This window comes from Scyliorhinus canicula, chromosome 2 (genome assembly GCF_902713615.1).
Source record: "Scyliorhinus canicula chromosome 2, sScyCan1.1, whole genome shotgun sequence".
NCBI classification, from domain to species: domain Eukaryota; kingdom Metazoa; phylum Chordata; class Chondrichthyes; order Carcharhiniformes; family Scyliorhinidae; genus Scyliorhinus; species Scyliorhinus canicula.
Genome location: NC_052147.1, coordinates 90,964,245 through 90,978,571, shown reverse-complemented (window position 1 = coordinate 90,978,571; position 14,327 = coordinate 90,964,245). Strand labels below are relative to the sequence as shown.

At 51.5% G+C, this 14,327-nt stretch overlaps 1 protein-coding gene across 1 annotated transcript in view; it reads right to left on the bottom strand.

The window, feature by feature from the left end:
• The window catches only part of sptbn5 (spectrin, beta, non-erythrocytic 5), a 332,093-nt gene that overhangs the window by 85,955 nt on the left and 231,811 nt on the right, over positions 1-14,327 (bottom strand). Inside the window, exons 49-53 of the mRNA XM_038790252.1 lie at positions 13,756-13,846; positions 8,265-8,411; positions 6,431-6,568; positions 3,502-3,758; positions 3,171-3,357 (exon numbers count right to left, since the gene is read on the bottom strand). Coding sequence (XP_038646180.1) covers positions 3,171-3,357; positions 3,502-3,758; positions 6,431-6,568; positions 8,265-8,411; positions 13,756-13,846 — 820 coding nt within the window. The remainder of the gene's footprint in view (positions 1-3,170; positions 3,358-3,501; positions 3,759-6,430; positions 6,569-8,264; positions 8,412-13,755; positions 13,847-14,327) is intronic.

The window sequence follows — 14,327 nt, the reverse complement described above, 5'->3', positions numbered from 1 at the left end:
CCTGGCACCGGCGCCTGCAACCAGCCTGGCCCAGGTGCCCGCACCCAGCCTGGCCCCGGTGCCCGCACCCAGCCTGGCCCCGGTGCCCGCACCCAGCCTGGCCCCCGGTCCCCGCACCCAGCCTGGCCCTGGTGCCCGCACCCAGCCTGACCCCCCGGTGCCCGCACCCAGCCTGGCCCCGGTGCCCGCACCCAGCCTGACCCCCCGGTGCCCGCACCCAGCCTGACCCCCCGGTGCCCGCACCCAGCCTGACCCCCCGGTGCCCGCAACCAGCCTGGCCCCCGGTCCCCGCACCCAGCCTGGCCCTGGTGCCCGCACCCAGCCTGGCCCCGGCACCCAGCCTGGCCCCGGCACCCAGCCTGGCCCCCGGTCCCCGCACCCAGCCTGGCCCTGGTGCCCGCACCCAGCCTGGCCCTGGTGCCCGCACCCAGCCTGGCCAAGGCACCCAGCCTGGCCCCGGCACCCAGCCTGGCCCCCCGGTCCCCGCACCCAGCCTGGCCCCCGGTCCCCGCACCCAGCCTGGCCCCCGGTCCCCGCACCCAGCCTGGCCCCCGGTCCCCGCACCCAGCCTGGCCCCCGGTCCCCGCACCCAGCCTGCCCCCCGGTCCCCGCACCCAGCCTGGCCCCCGGTCCCCGCACCCAGCCTGGCCCTGGTGCCCGCACCCAGCCTGGCCCCCGGTCCCCGCACCCAGCCTGGCCCCCGGTCCCCGCTCCGAGCCTGGCCCTGGTGCCCGCACCCAGCCTGGCCCCCGGTCCTCGCACCCAGCCTGGCCCCCGGTCCCCGCACCGAGCCTGGCCCTGGTGCCCGCACCTAGCCTGGCCCTGGTGCCCGCACCCAGCCTGGCCCCCGGTCCAACACCCAGCCTGGCCCCCGGTGCCTTCACCCAGCCTGGCCCCCGGTCCCGCACCCAGCCTGGCCCCCGGTGCCCGCACCCAGCCTGGCCCCCCGGTCCCGGACCCAGCCTGGCCCCGGTGCCTTCACCCAACCTGGCCCCGGTGCCTGTACCCAGCCTGGCCCCGGTGCCTTCACCCAGCCTGGCCCCCAGTCCCGCACCCAGCCTGGCCCCTCGTCCCCGTACCCAGCCTGACCCCGGTGCCTTCACCCAGCCTGACCCCGGTGCCTTCACCCAGCCTGACCCCGGTGCCTGTACCCAGCCTGGCCCCGGTGCCTTCACCCAGCCTGACCCCGGTGCCTTCACCCAGCCTGACCCCGGTGCCTTCACCCAGCCTGACCCCGGTGCCTTCACCCAGCCTGACCCCGGTGCCTTCACCCAGCCAGGCCTCGGTCCCCGCACCCAGCCAGACCTCGGACTCGCACCCAGCCAGGCCTCGGACTCGCACCCAGCCTGGCCCCCAGCCCCGCATCTAGCCTGTCCCCCGGTCCCCGTGCCCAGCCTGGCCCCGGTGCCTGTACCCAGCCTGGCCCCCCTGTTCCCGCACCCAGCCTGGCCCTGGTGCCCGCACCCAGCCAGGCCTCGGACTCGCACCCAGCCAGACCTCGATCCCGCACCCAGCCTGGCCCCCGGTCCCCGCACCCAGCCTGGCCCTGGTGCCCGCACCCAGCCTGACCCTGGTGCCCGCACCCAGCCTGGCACCGGCGCCTGCAACCAGCCTGGCCCCGGTGCCCGCACCCAGCCTGGCCCCGGTGCCCGCACCCAGCCTGGCCCCCGGTCCCCGCACCCAGCCTGGCCCCCGGTCCCCGCACCCAGCCTGGCCCTGGTGCCCGCACCCAGCCTGACCCCCCGGTGCCCGCACCCAGCCTGGCCCCGGTGCCCGCACCCAGCCTGACCCCCCGGTGCCCGCACCCAGCCTGACCCCCCGGTGCCCGCACCCAGCCTGACCCCCCGGTGCCCGCAACCAGCCTGGCCCCCGGTCCCCGCACCCAGCCTGGCCCCGGCACCCAGCCTGGCCCCGGCACCCAGCCTGGCCCCCGGTCCCCGCACCCAGCCTGGCCCTGGTGCCCGCACCCAGCCTGGCCCTGGTGCCCGCACCCAGCCTGGCCAAGGCACCCAGCCTGGCCCCGGCACCCAGCCTGGCCCCCGGTCCCCGCACCCAGCCTGGCCCCCGGTCCCCGCACCCAGCCTGGCCCCCGGTCCCCGCACCCAGCCTGGCCCCCGGTCCCCGCACCCAGCCTGGCCCCCGGTCCCCGCACCCAGCCTGGCCCTGGTGCCCGCACCCAGCCTGGTCCCCGGTCCCCGCACCCAGCCTGGCCCCCGGTCCTCGCACCCAGCCTGGCCCCCGGTCCCCGCACCCAGCCTGGCCCCCGGTCCTCGCACCCAGCCTGGCCCTGGTGCCCGCACCCAGCCTGGCCCCCGGTCCTCGCACCCAGCCTGGCCCCCGGTCCCCGCACCGAGCCTGGCCCTGGTGCCCGCACCCAGCCTGGCCCCCGGTGCCTTCACCCAGCCTGGCCCCCGGTCCCGCACCCAGCCTGGCCCCCGGTGCCCGCACCCAGCCTGGCCCCCCGGTCCCGGACCCAGCCTGGCCCCGGTGCCTTCACCCAGCCTGGCCCCCAGTCCCGCACCCAGCCTGGCCCCCGTCCCCGCATCCAGCCTGGCCCCGGTGCCCACACCCAGCCTGGCCCCCGGTCCCTGCACCCAGCCTGGCCCTGATGCCCTGCACCCAGCCTGGCCCCGGTGCCTTCACCCAGCCTGACCCCGGTGCCTTCACCCAGCCTGACCCCGGTGCCTTCACCCAGCCTGACCCCGGTGCCTTCACCCAGCCTGACCCCGGTGCCTTCACCCAGCCTGACCCCGGTGCCCGCACCCAGCCTGACCCCGGTGCCCGCACCCAGCCTGACCCCGGTGCCCGCACCCAGCCTGACCCCGGTGCCCGCACCCAGCCTGACCCCGGTGCCCGCACCCAGCCTGACCCCGGTGCCCGCACCCAGCCTGGCCCCGGTGCCCGCACCCAGCCTGGCCCCTCGTCCCCGCACCCAGCCTGGCCCCAGTGCCCGCACCCAGCCTGGCCCCTCGTCCCCGTACCCAGCCTGGCCCCCTGTGCCCGCACCCAGCCTGGCCCCCAGTGCCCGCACCCAACCTGGCCCCCCGGTCCCGGACCCAGCCTGGCCCCGGTCCCTGCACCCAGCCTGGCCCCGGTGCCCACACCCAGCCAGGACCTGGTCCCAGGAATGACCGTTGTCCCAGAACAAAACTTTTCCTCAGGTGACTCACCTGATGCTTCTTCTGCAAGCTCTGTACAGCGTTAGGCGATTGTCCAACATCCTTGATTGTAGCCAACACCATCTTCTCCTGTACCCAGGCCTGCCCGTCGTCCAGATCCCGGAACAGCTGATAAAGCCGTGTTTTGTCCTCCAGGATCCTGCGCCTGTCCTCGATCGGATTCGCCAGTGCCTGGTATCTGAGCAACAGACAACAGGTACTCAGCATAACCAATGAAATCATTTCCACTTCAGGCAAACCACACAACTGACGGAGCTCATCAAAAGATTGCCATGCCCTGTTGGCATGGCTCAAATTATACGATCTGAATCTTTACATTTACCTCTGGAGTACATTGCCGACCCGGTCTCGAATTTCCTCAGCCAGGAAGTGATTTTCCTGGATAAACTCCTCAGACTGATCGAGTAAACCCTGCATCCTCTCTACATAGCTGCTAATGTCTTCTTCCAGATCTTGCTGCTTGTTGAGCAGGTTCTTCACCGACACCATGTCTGTGCCCTGGACAGGATGATCCAGCTGCTTCTCCACCTCACTCAGCCACTTCTCCACATCATCAATGCTTCGCTGGAAGTTCAGGGCCTCCACGGTTAAAGAGAAGGAAAAGTTAATGATTCACCAACCACAGCTCCCTACACAGAAACCTGCTCCCCCCAACCCCCAACAAGCATGGGCAGTCTTTCCCCAGTGCAGTGGGCAGCAAGGTGGACTCTGGTGGAATCTTCTTCCCCAACTCATGGCAATCAAGCCCATCTGTATCAAATCGGGTGTGCAGCCGAGGTGGGGAGAGCTAACTTGGGGTATTGTGCTCAGTCCAGTCGAAGTCATTCACAAACCTGGGCCTCAACTCACTGCTTTGCATCAAAAGAAATTGAAAGCTCTGCTTTGCCGGTAATTTCCTGCCTCTGTTTATGGGGGTGTGGTAGGGAGAGATGGTGAAACAGGACTCCGCAGGCACACGACATTCACTGCATCAAGAACATCAAAAGCAATTTAGACACCAGAAAGAATGGACATTTCCCTGGATGAGGGTCTCAATTTAACGGCCTCGTCGCGCCCGACTTGGTATCGCGGTGAGGCCGGTGAATCTCGCGAGAGGCCTCACAAGATTCACCCAAAACTTGCTAGATGCAGCAATCTGGATCTCGCGCACGTTGGCCGAGATCTCGATCAATATATCTAAATGAGCCATTAGGCTCACTTAAACCATAAGATTATGAGATGTAGGAGCAGAATTAGGCCATTCAGCCCAGTGAGTCTGCTCCTCCATTCGATCATGGCTGATATGGTCCCCAGGCAGCAGGGTAGCACAATGGTTCGCACTGTTGCTTCACAGCTCCAGGGTCCCAGGTTCGATTCCCGGCTGGGTCACTGTCTGTGCGGAGTCTGCACGTTCACCCCGTGTCTGCGTGGGTTTCCTCCGGGTGCTCCGGTTTCCTCCCATAGTCCGAAGATGTGCAGGTTAGGTGATTGGCCATGATAAATTGCCCCTAGTGTCCTTGGTGGGGTTACTGGGTTAAGAGGGATTGGGTGGAGGCGTGGGTTTAAAAAGGGTGCTTCTTCCAAGGGCCGTGCAGACTCAATGGACCGAATGGCCTCCTTCTGCACTGTAAACTTTCTGAGGTTAGGTGGATTGGCCATGATAAATTGCCCCTAGTGTCTTACAAAGGTTTGGTGGGGTTACTGGGTTACGGGGATGGGGTGGAGGTGTGGGCTTAAGTAGGGTGTTCTTTCCAAGGGCCAGTGCAGACCTAATGGGCCATGGCCTCCTTCTGCACTGTAAATTCTATGATTCTATGATCCCCGTTGTCCTGCTTTCTCCCCATACCCCATGATCACCTTATTAATCAAGAAATCCCCTTATTAATCAAGAACACCAAATTTGTGCTGTAGGTGCTGTTACCTACAGGGCTACAGACCAAGAGCTGAATGGTGAAATCGGACAGAATCGCTCTTTCTTAGAACATAAGAATTAGGAGCAGGAGTTGGCAATTTAGCCTCTCGAACCAATCCACCATTCAATGTGATCATGGCTGATCTCATCATGGCCTCAACTCCACCGTCATGCCCGTTCCCCATAGGTGGGCCAGGTGTAACAGCACCTGGAGGTTTCCCAGGCCATTGGTGATCCTTGGGTGGTCAGGAACAAGACAGGGTGGCACCCTTGCTGTCCCTCTGGCATCTGGACACTTTAAACCTGGCACCCAGATGTTTGGGTGGCTCTGCCAGGCTGGAAGGGTCACTGCAGTGTGCTAGGGTGGCAGTGTCAGGGTGGTACTGCCAAGGGTCAGGGCCTGAGGGGACCACGCCCATAAAAAGGGGGGATGAAGAGGGTTTAAAGGGTGGGGGAGGGGGCGAAGGGAAGATATGAAGGGGCATGATAAAGGTTGTATGGTGGGGATCCTGAAAGGGGGGGGGGGAGAGCGGGGGCCCACAGCTACCCCATAAGAATGGTGCCCTCACTTGTAGGTAGTGGGAAATGCCCATGTGTGCAAGGGGTGACATTGTCCGTGGGTGGGGGTGTTGGGGACCCTCATGCTCACTTAGAAATTGGTGCACAATTTCAAAATGGCGGACCGATCTCCGATTAACCTGTCTGGCCGGTGGGTTCAGCTCCCCAAAAGTGTGGGCTGGATCGGGGAGAAACTCCCCAAGACCCAACAAAATGACTAAGGGTGGGATCCTCCACGGTCTCAGCTGTATGGGATTTCCCATTGAAGCCGCCTCACACTGCCGGGAAACCCGTGGAAAGGGGTGCACTGCCGGCGGGAAAGGCGAATTGCAACGACTGGAGAATTTCAGCCTAAGCGTGGGTGAATACAGGTGTGGATCTCAACCAAAAAGCCGGTGGAAAAAACACCGTCAAACTCGCCCAAAATGACACTTTGAAAAGTTTTGGTTAAATCATGCCCAAGGTCAGAAAATCTTATGACTGCAGCATTTTTGAAAGCATGTACTGAGCAGGGAGCCACAAGTGGGGAAGTAAGCCAAGGATACTCTCCTGATCCCTATCCAGTGAGATTGCACCAACGTGAGACTATTGGCCTGAAATTGGCCTCATGGTCCAATATTCTGCCAAAGCTCATCGTTTAGACTCACAGGTAAAGAGTAACTGGACCCAAAGTACTGTGTGAGCCACTGTCTTGAGCTACAAAGTGGAGGCCATGTGAAGTCAGCAGGGAGCTGAAATGCCACCGCTGCTAATGCTCATGGTGAGATATCAATGGTACAAGAGTCAGATAGCATTCAAGCACCTTGTGTGCATCCACCAGCTTGGACTTCTTCTCATGGCAGTTCTCCAGCAGCTCATTCCAAAGGTCTTGAATCTGCTTCATCCGGGGCTCAATCTCATTTACAGCGTAATGCCCAGCATCGATCATCTGCTCCCCTTCCTGCATTGGGATTCAATCGGAAGCAACATTGTCGTCAGTGAGCGCACACCAGGCAGATAGGTTATAATAATAAACTCCAGAAACCAGATAGTGGGACGGCAACACCATGTCTGCATGGACAAGGCTTGCATCCTCGAGTTTAAAAGATTCAGCGTTATTCTTTGAGGTGCATAAAATGGTTAAGGGTTGATACTGCAAAACAATTTCCTCTGGTGGGTGAATCTAGGACACAACAGCCGGAATTTTGCACCACCAGAGAACCCCTGGCAGCCTCCCAGCGGGTTACAGGGATGTGCCTTCTTTGGATGGTGATCCAGGGCCTACAGAGGAGCTCCCGGCAGCCACAGTCACCCATGAGGTCATGGCAGCACAGTGCTCTACAAACACTCAGCCCCGATTGCCAGGGCCTGCTGGATTGCTTGCCTCGCCCCAGATTTCCCTCACCAAAAATACCTGTCTTTTGAGGGCCCAGCTCCCTAGTGAAGCAGCTTCAGCAATGGGGGAGGCAATGGCGTGGTGGTATTATCACCAGACTATTAAACCAGAAACCTGGCTTTCATCCCACCATGGCAGATGCTGAAATTCAATTCAATAAAAATCTGGAATTAAAAGTCGAATAATGACCATGAAATCATTGCTGAATATCGTTAAAATCCATTTGCTTCACTAATGTCCTTTAGGGAAGGAAACCGGTCATCCATCTGCCTCCCGATCTGTGGCAATGTGGTTGATTCTTTTTTTAAAGAAATTTAGAGTAGCCAATTATTTTTTTTTCCAATTCAGGGGCAATTTAGTGTGACTAATCCACCTAACTGGCACATCTTTGGGTTGTGGGGGTGAAACCCACGCAGACACGGGGAGAATGTGCAGATTCCGCACAGACAGTGACCCAAGCCGGAATCGAACCTGGGATCCTGGAGCTGTGAAGCAATTGTGCTATCCACAATGCTACCGTGCTGCCATGGGTCCTCAGTGCCGCAGTCTCAGTGCTATCCACTGCGCCACATGTCACCCTGTAATGTGGTTGATTCTTTAAAGTGCCCTCTGAAATGGCTTAGCAAGCCACTCAGTTCAAGGGCAATTCGGGATGCACAATAAATGCTGGCCTAGCCAGCGACGCCAACATCACCTGTGTGAATATATTTTTTTTAAACTGGCCACTGCTAGCGGTGATGCTGCTGCGGCTGCTGGCCCTCTGATTGGGAGAGCAGCTCTTGTGGTTAAGCCCCATCCTTACTGGCTGGCTTCGGCATGATGCTGTCCCAGGGTCTTGCTGCTCACAGAAGCAGAGTTGCATCCTGCTTTCAGCATTGGTGTTGGCACTTAGGGACCTGTGTAATATTCAGCCCACTGTTGATTATGCAAAACACATAAATAAACAAACTGGGTCCAAAATGGGAGAAGAGCATTTGAAATTGCAACATTTAACAAAGAAAAATCAAACAGTCAAATACTGAAACAAATGTTTGGCTGCAGATGCAGGGATTTATGCAGGTACATTCCTTTCATTTGGACCTGAATATGAGATGTTCGCAATGCCCCGATTAAAAGCTGCACTGGTGGCCACAAACACTTGATCCAGTGAGCCGACTATTCCAGGCTGTCATTTCCCTGCTTCACAGATGTGTGTTACTGCAGCAATGGACAAAAGAGTCTCAATTGCGGCAATAGCAGGATCCCAAGCAGGAAGACTCACGGTGCTGATGTTCCGGATCCTGTTCTGGTTAGCCATGATCTCAGCCTCGAAGGTTTGGTGTTTCTGCAATTTGCCCTGTAGGTTGCTGGGATCTGTCCAACTCTCATCCAGGGTGACACTGATCTTTTCATTCAGCCACGACACAGCCTGAAGAAAAATAGTTCAGAAAACAATCAGTGTTGGTAAAACGCATAACCATCATCAATCCTCAACCTACCAGTGTGCGTCTCTCCCCAACACTTCATTTGGTTTCCTAACCTTCTGGCTCTGACAGAAATAGTTAACTTCTTTCGGATGACATTTCAAAACAGGTATAAGGTGTTATCCAGTTTATTGACAGTATCTGGTGCTATCCAGTTTATTTACAGTATCTGGCATTATCCAGTTTATTGACAGTATCTGGCATTATCCAGATTATTTACAGTTTCTGGTGTTATCCAGTTCAATAATATCTGGATCTGACAGAAATATTTAACTTCTTTCAGATGACATTTTAAATCAGGTATCAGGTTTATTTATAGTATCTGGTGTTACCCAATTCATTTACAGTATCTGGCGCTATCCAGATTATTTACAGTATCTGGCGTTATCCAGTTTATTTACAGTATCTGGCGTTATCCAGTTTATTTACAGTATCTGGTGCTATCCAGTTTATTTACAGTATCTGGTGCTATCCAGTTTATTTACAGTATCTGGTGTTATCCAGTTTATTTACAGTATCTGGCGCTATCCAGTTTATTTACAGTATCTGGTGCTATCCAGTTTATTTACAGTATCTGGTGCTATCCAGTTTATTTACAGTATCTGGTGCTATCCAGTTTATTTACAGTATCTGGTGCTATCCAGTTTATTTACAGTATCTGGTGTTATCCAGTTTATTTACAGTATCTGGCGCTATCCAGTTTATTTACAGGGTCTGGTGTTATCCAGTTTATTTACAGTATCTGGCGCTATCCAGTTTATTTACAGGGTCTGGTGTTATCCAGTTTATTTACAGTATCTGGTGTTATCCAGTTTATTTACAGTGTCTGGCGTTATCCAGTTTATTTACAGTATCTGGTGTTATCCAGTTTATTTACAGTATCTGGCGTTATCCAGTTTATTTACAGTATCTGGCGCTATCCAGTTTATTTACAGTATCTGGCGCTATCCAGTTTATTTACAGTATCTGGCGTTATCCAGTTTATTTACAGTATCTGGCGCTATCCAGTTTATTTACAGCATCTGGCGCTATCCAGTTTATTTACAGTATCTGGTGCTATCCAGTTTATTTACAGTATCTGGCGTTATCCAGTTTATTTACAGTATCTGGCGTTATCCAGTTTATTTACAGTATCTGGCGCTATCCAGTTTATTTACAGTATCTGGTGCTATCCAGTTTATTTACAGTATCTGGTGTTATCCAGTTTATTTACAGTATCTGGTGCTATCCAGTTTATTTACAGTATCTGGCGCTATCCAGTTTATTTACAGTATCTGGTGTTATCCAGTTTATTTACAGTATCTGGTGCTATCCAGTTTATTTACAGTATCTGGTGTTATCCAGTTTATTTACAGTATCTGGTGCTATCCAGTTTATTTACAGTATCTGGTGCTATCCAGTTTATTTACAGTATCTGGCGCTATCCAGTTTATTTACAGTATCTGGTGTTATCCAGTTTATTTACAGTATCTGGTGCTATCCAGTTTATTTACAGTATCTGGTGCTATCCAGTTTATTTACAGTATCTGGCGCTATCCAGTTTATTTACAGTATCTGGTGCTATCCAGTTTATTTACAGTATCTGGTGCTATCCAGTTTATTTACAGTATCTGGTGCTATCCAGTTTATTTACAGTATCTGGTGCTATCCAGTTTATTTACAGTATCTGGTGCTATCCAGTTTATTTACAGTATCTGGTGCTATCCAGTTTATTTACAGTGTCTGGCGCTATCCAGTTTATTTACAGTATCTGGCGCTATCCAGTTTATTTACAGTATCTGGTGCTATCCAGTTTATTTACAGTATCTGGTGCTATCCAGTTTATTTACAGTATCTGGTGCTATCCAGTTTATTTACAGTATCTGGCGCTATCCAGTTTATTTACAGTATCTGGTGCTATCCAGTTTATTTACAGTATCTGGCGCTATCCAGTTTATTTACAGTATCTGGTGCCATCCAGTTTATTTACAGTATCTGGTGCTACCCAGTTTATTTACAGTATCTGGTGCTATCCAGTTTATTTACAGTATCTGGTGCTATCCAGTTTATTTACAGTATCTGGTGCCATCCAGTTTATTTACAGTATCTGGTGCTACCCAGTTTATTTACAGTATCTGGCGCTATCCAGTTTATTTACAGTATCTGGTGCCATCCAGTTTATTTACAGTATCTGGTGCTACCCAGTTTATTTACAGTATCTGGCGCTATCCAGTTTATTTACAGTATCTGGCGCTATCCAGTTTATTTACAGTATCTGGCGCTATCCAGTTTATTTACAGTATCTGGCGCTATCCAGTTTATTTACAGTGTCTGGCGTTATCCAGTTTATTTACAGTATCTGGTGCTATCCAGTTTATTTACAGTATCTGGTGCTATCCAGTTTATTTACAGTATCTGGTGCTATCCAGTTTATTTACAGTATCTGGTGCTATCCAGTTTATTTACAGTATCTGGCGTTATCCAGTTTATTTACAGTGTCTGGCGTTATCCAGTTTATTTACAGTATCTGGTGCTATCCAGTTTATTTACAGTATCTGGTGCTATCCAGTTTATTTACAGTATCTGGCGCTATCCAGTTTATTTACAGTATCTGGTGCTATCCAGTTTATTTACAGTATCTGGTGCTATCCAGTTTATTTACAGTATCTGGTGCTATCCAGTTTATTTACAGTATCTGGTGCTATCCAGTTTATTTACAGTATCTGGCGTTATCCAGTTTATTTACAGTATCTGGTGCTATCCAGTTTATTTACAGTATCTGGCGCTATCCAGTTTATTTACAGTGTCTGGCGTTATCCAGTTTATTTACAGTATCTGGCGCTATCCAGTTTATTTACAGTATCTGGCGCTATCCAGTTTATTTACAGTATCTGGCGCTATCCAGTTTATTTACAGTGTCTGGTGCTATCCAGTTTATTTACAGTATCTGGCGCTATCCAGTTTATTTACAGTATCTGGCGTTATCCAGTTTATTTACAGTATCTGGTGCTATCCAGTTTATTTACAGTATCTGGTGCTATCCAGTTTATTTACAGTATCTGGTGCTATCCAGTTTATTTACAGTATCTGGTGCCATCCAGTTTATTTACAGTATCTGGTGCTACCCAGTTTATTTACAGTATCTGGCGCTATCCAGTTTATTTACAGTATCTGGTGCCATCCAGTTTATTTACAGTATCTGGTGCTACCCAGTTTATTTACAGTATCTGGCGCTATCCAGTTTATTTACAGTATCTGGCGCTATCCAGTTTATTTACAGTATCTGGTGCTATCCAGTTTATTTACAGTATCTGGTGCTATCCAGTTTATTTACAGTATCTGGCGTTATCCAGTTTATTTACAGTATCTGGTGCTATCCAGTTTATTTACAGTATCTGGCGCTATCCAGTTTATTTATAGTGTCTGGCGTTATCCAGTTTATTTACAGTATCTGGCGTTATCCAGTTTATTTACAGTATCTGGTGCTATCCAGTTTATTTACAGTATCTGGTGCTATCCAGTTTATTTACAGTATCTGGTGCTATCCAGTTTATTTACAGTATCTGGCGTTATCCAGTTTATTTACAGTATCTGGCGCTATCCAGTTTATTTACAGTATCTGGCGCTATCCAGTTTATTTACAGTATCTGGCGCTATCCAGTTTATTTACAGTATCTGGTGCTATCCAGTTTATTTACAGTATCTGGCGTTATCCAGTTTATTTACAGTATCTGGCGTTATCCAGTTTATTTACAGTGTCTGGTGCTATCCAGTTTATTTACAGTATCTGGTGCTATCCAGTTTATTTACAGTATCTGGTGATATCCAGTTTATTTACAGTATCTGGCGCTATCCAGTTTATTTACAGTATCTGGTGCTATCCAGTTTATTTACAGTATCTGGCGCTATCCAGTTTATTTACAGTATCTGGCGCTATCCAGTTTATTTACAGTATCTGGTGTTATCCAGTTTATTTACAGTATCTGGCGTTATCCAGTTTATTTACAGTATCTGGCGCTATCCAGTTTATTTACAGTATCTGGTGCTATCCAGTTTATTTACAGTATCTGGTGCTATCCAGTTTATTTACAGTATCTGGTGCTATCCAGTTTATTTACAGTATCTGGCGCTATCCAGTTTATTTACAGTATCTGGTGCTATCCAGTTTATTTACAGTATCTGGCGCTATCCAGTTTATTTACAGTATCTGGTGCTATCCAGTTTATTTACAGTGTCTGGCGCTATCCAGTTTATTTACAGTATCTGGTGCTATCCAGTTTATTTACAGTATCTGGCGCTATCCAGTTTATTTACAGTATCTGGTGCTATCCAGTTTATTTACAGTGTCTGGTTTTATCCAGTTTATTTACAGTATCTGGTGCTATCCAGTTTATTTACAGTATCTGGTGCTATCCAGTTTATTTACAGTATCTGGCGCTATCCAGTTTATTTACAGTATCTGGTGCTATCCAGTTTATTTACAGTATCTGGTGCTATCCAGTTTATTTACAGTATCTGGCGCTATCCAGTTTATTTACAGTATCTGGCGCTATCCAGTTTATTTACAGTATCTGGTGCCATCCAGTTTATTTACAGTATCTGGTGCTATCCAGTTTATTTACAGTATCTGGTGCTATCCAGTTTATTTACAGTATCTGGTGCTATCCAGTTTATTTACAGTATCTGGCGCTATCCAGTTTATTTACAGTATCTGGTGCTATCCAGTTTATTTACAGTATCTGGCGTTATCCAGTTTATTTACAGTATCTGGTGCTATCCAGTTTATTTACAGTGTCTGGTTTTATCCAGTTTATTTACAGTATCTGGTGCTATCCAGTTTATTTACAGTATCTGGTGCTATCCAGTTTATTTACAGTATCTGGTGCTATCCAGTTTATTTACAGTATCTGGTGCTATCCAGTTTATTTACAGTGTCTGGTTTTATCCAGTTTATTTACAGTATCTGGTGCTATCCAGTTTATTTACAGTATCTGGCGCTATCCAGTTTATTTACAGTATCTGGTGCTATCCAGTTTATTTACAGTATCTGGTGCTATCCAGTTTATTTACAGTATCTGGTGCTATCCAGTTTATTTACAGTGTCTGGTTTTATCCAGTTTATTTACAGTATCTGGTGCTATCCAGTTTATTTACAGTATCTGGTGCTATCCAGTTTATTTACAGTGTCTGGTTTTATCCAGTTTATTTACAGTATCTGGTGCTATCCAGTTTATTTACAGTATCTGGTGCTATCCAGTTTATTTACAGTATCTGGTTTTATCCTGATGCTCAGTGATGGGCCTCCTTTACCTCATAGGAGCTTCTCAGGAACATTTGCAACAGTTTGGACTGCTCCAGGACCTTCCTGCGATGTTCACAGTTTTCCAGTAACTTCTGTTTCCTATGAGATAAAACAAATAAACAGACAGATATTGTAAGGTGTGTTGTTATGGTGTTGGTTATAGAACAGACAGGATTTTATGGCAATTCCCACCGGCGGGGTCATCTGTTCCTGCCGATGGCGACCTTTCACCAAAAGCTCCACAGCGGTGCAGGGTGCGAACAACAGGAGACGCTGTTTACGGTATGGACCAGAAGATCCACTGCCGTCCAATAGCGTGCCGATGCCACCAGAATCGGAATGGGACATGGTCAGTTGATCCCGGGAGAGGCCTTCCCAGGATTCCCGCTGGCAGTTATGCCTCGTGGGAGCTGACTAGATCTCGCGAGATGTGGTGAACTGGGTTCTGCCCAATGTGCGGGAACCAGTCTCACACATGTTGTGAGTTTAGAAACCCACTTAGCCATGCTGACACCGGATCGAATATGCACCTGGCATCTATTGGCCATGCCGAAGACACCCCAGCTGGGTACCGTTCAGC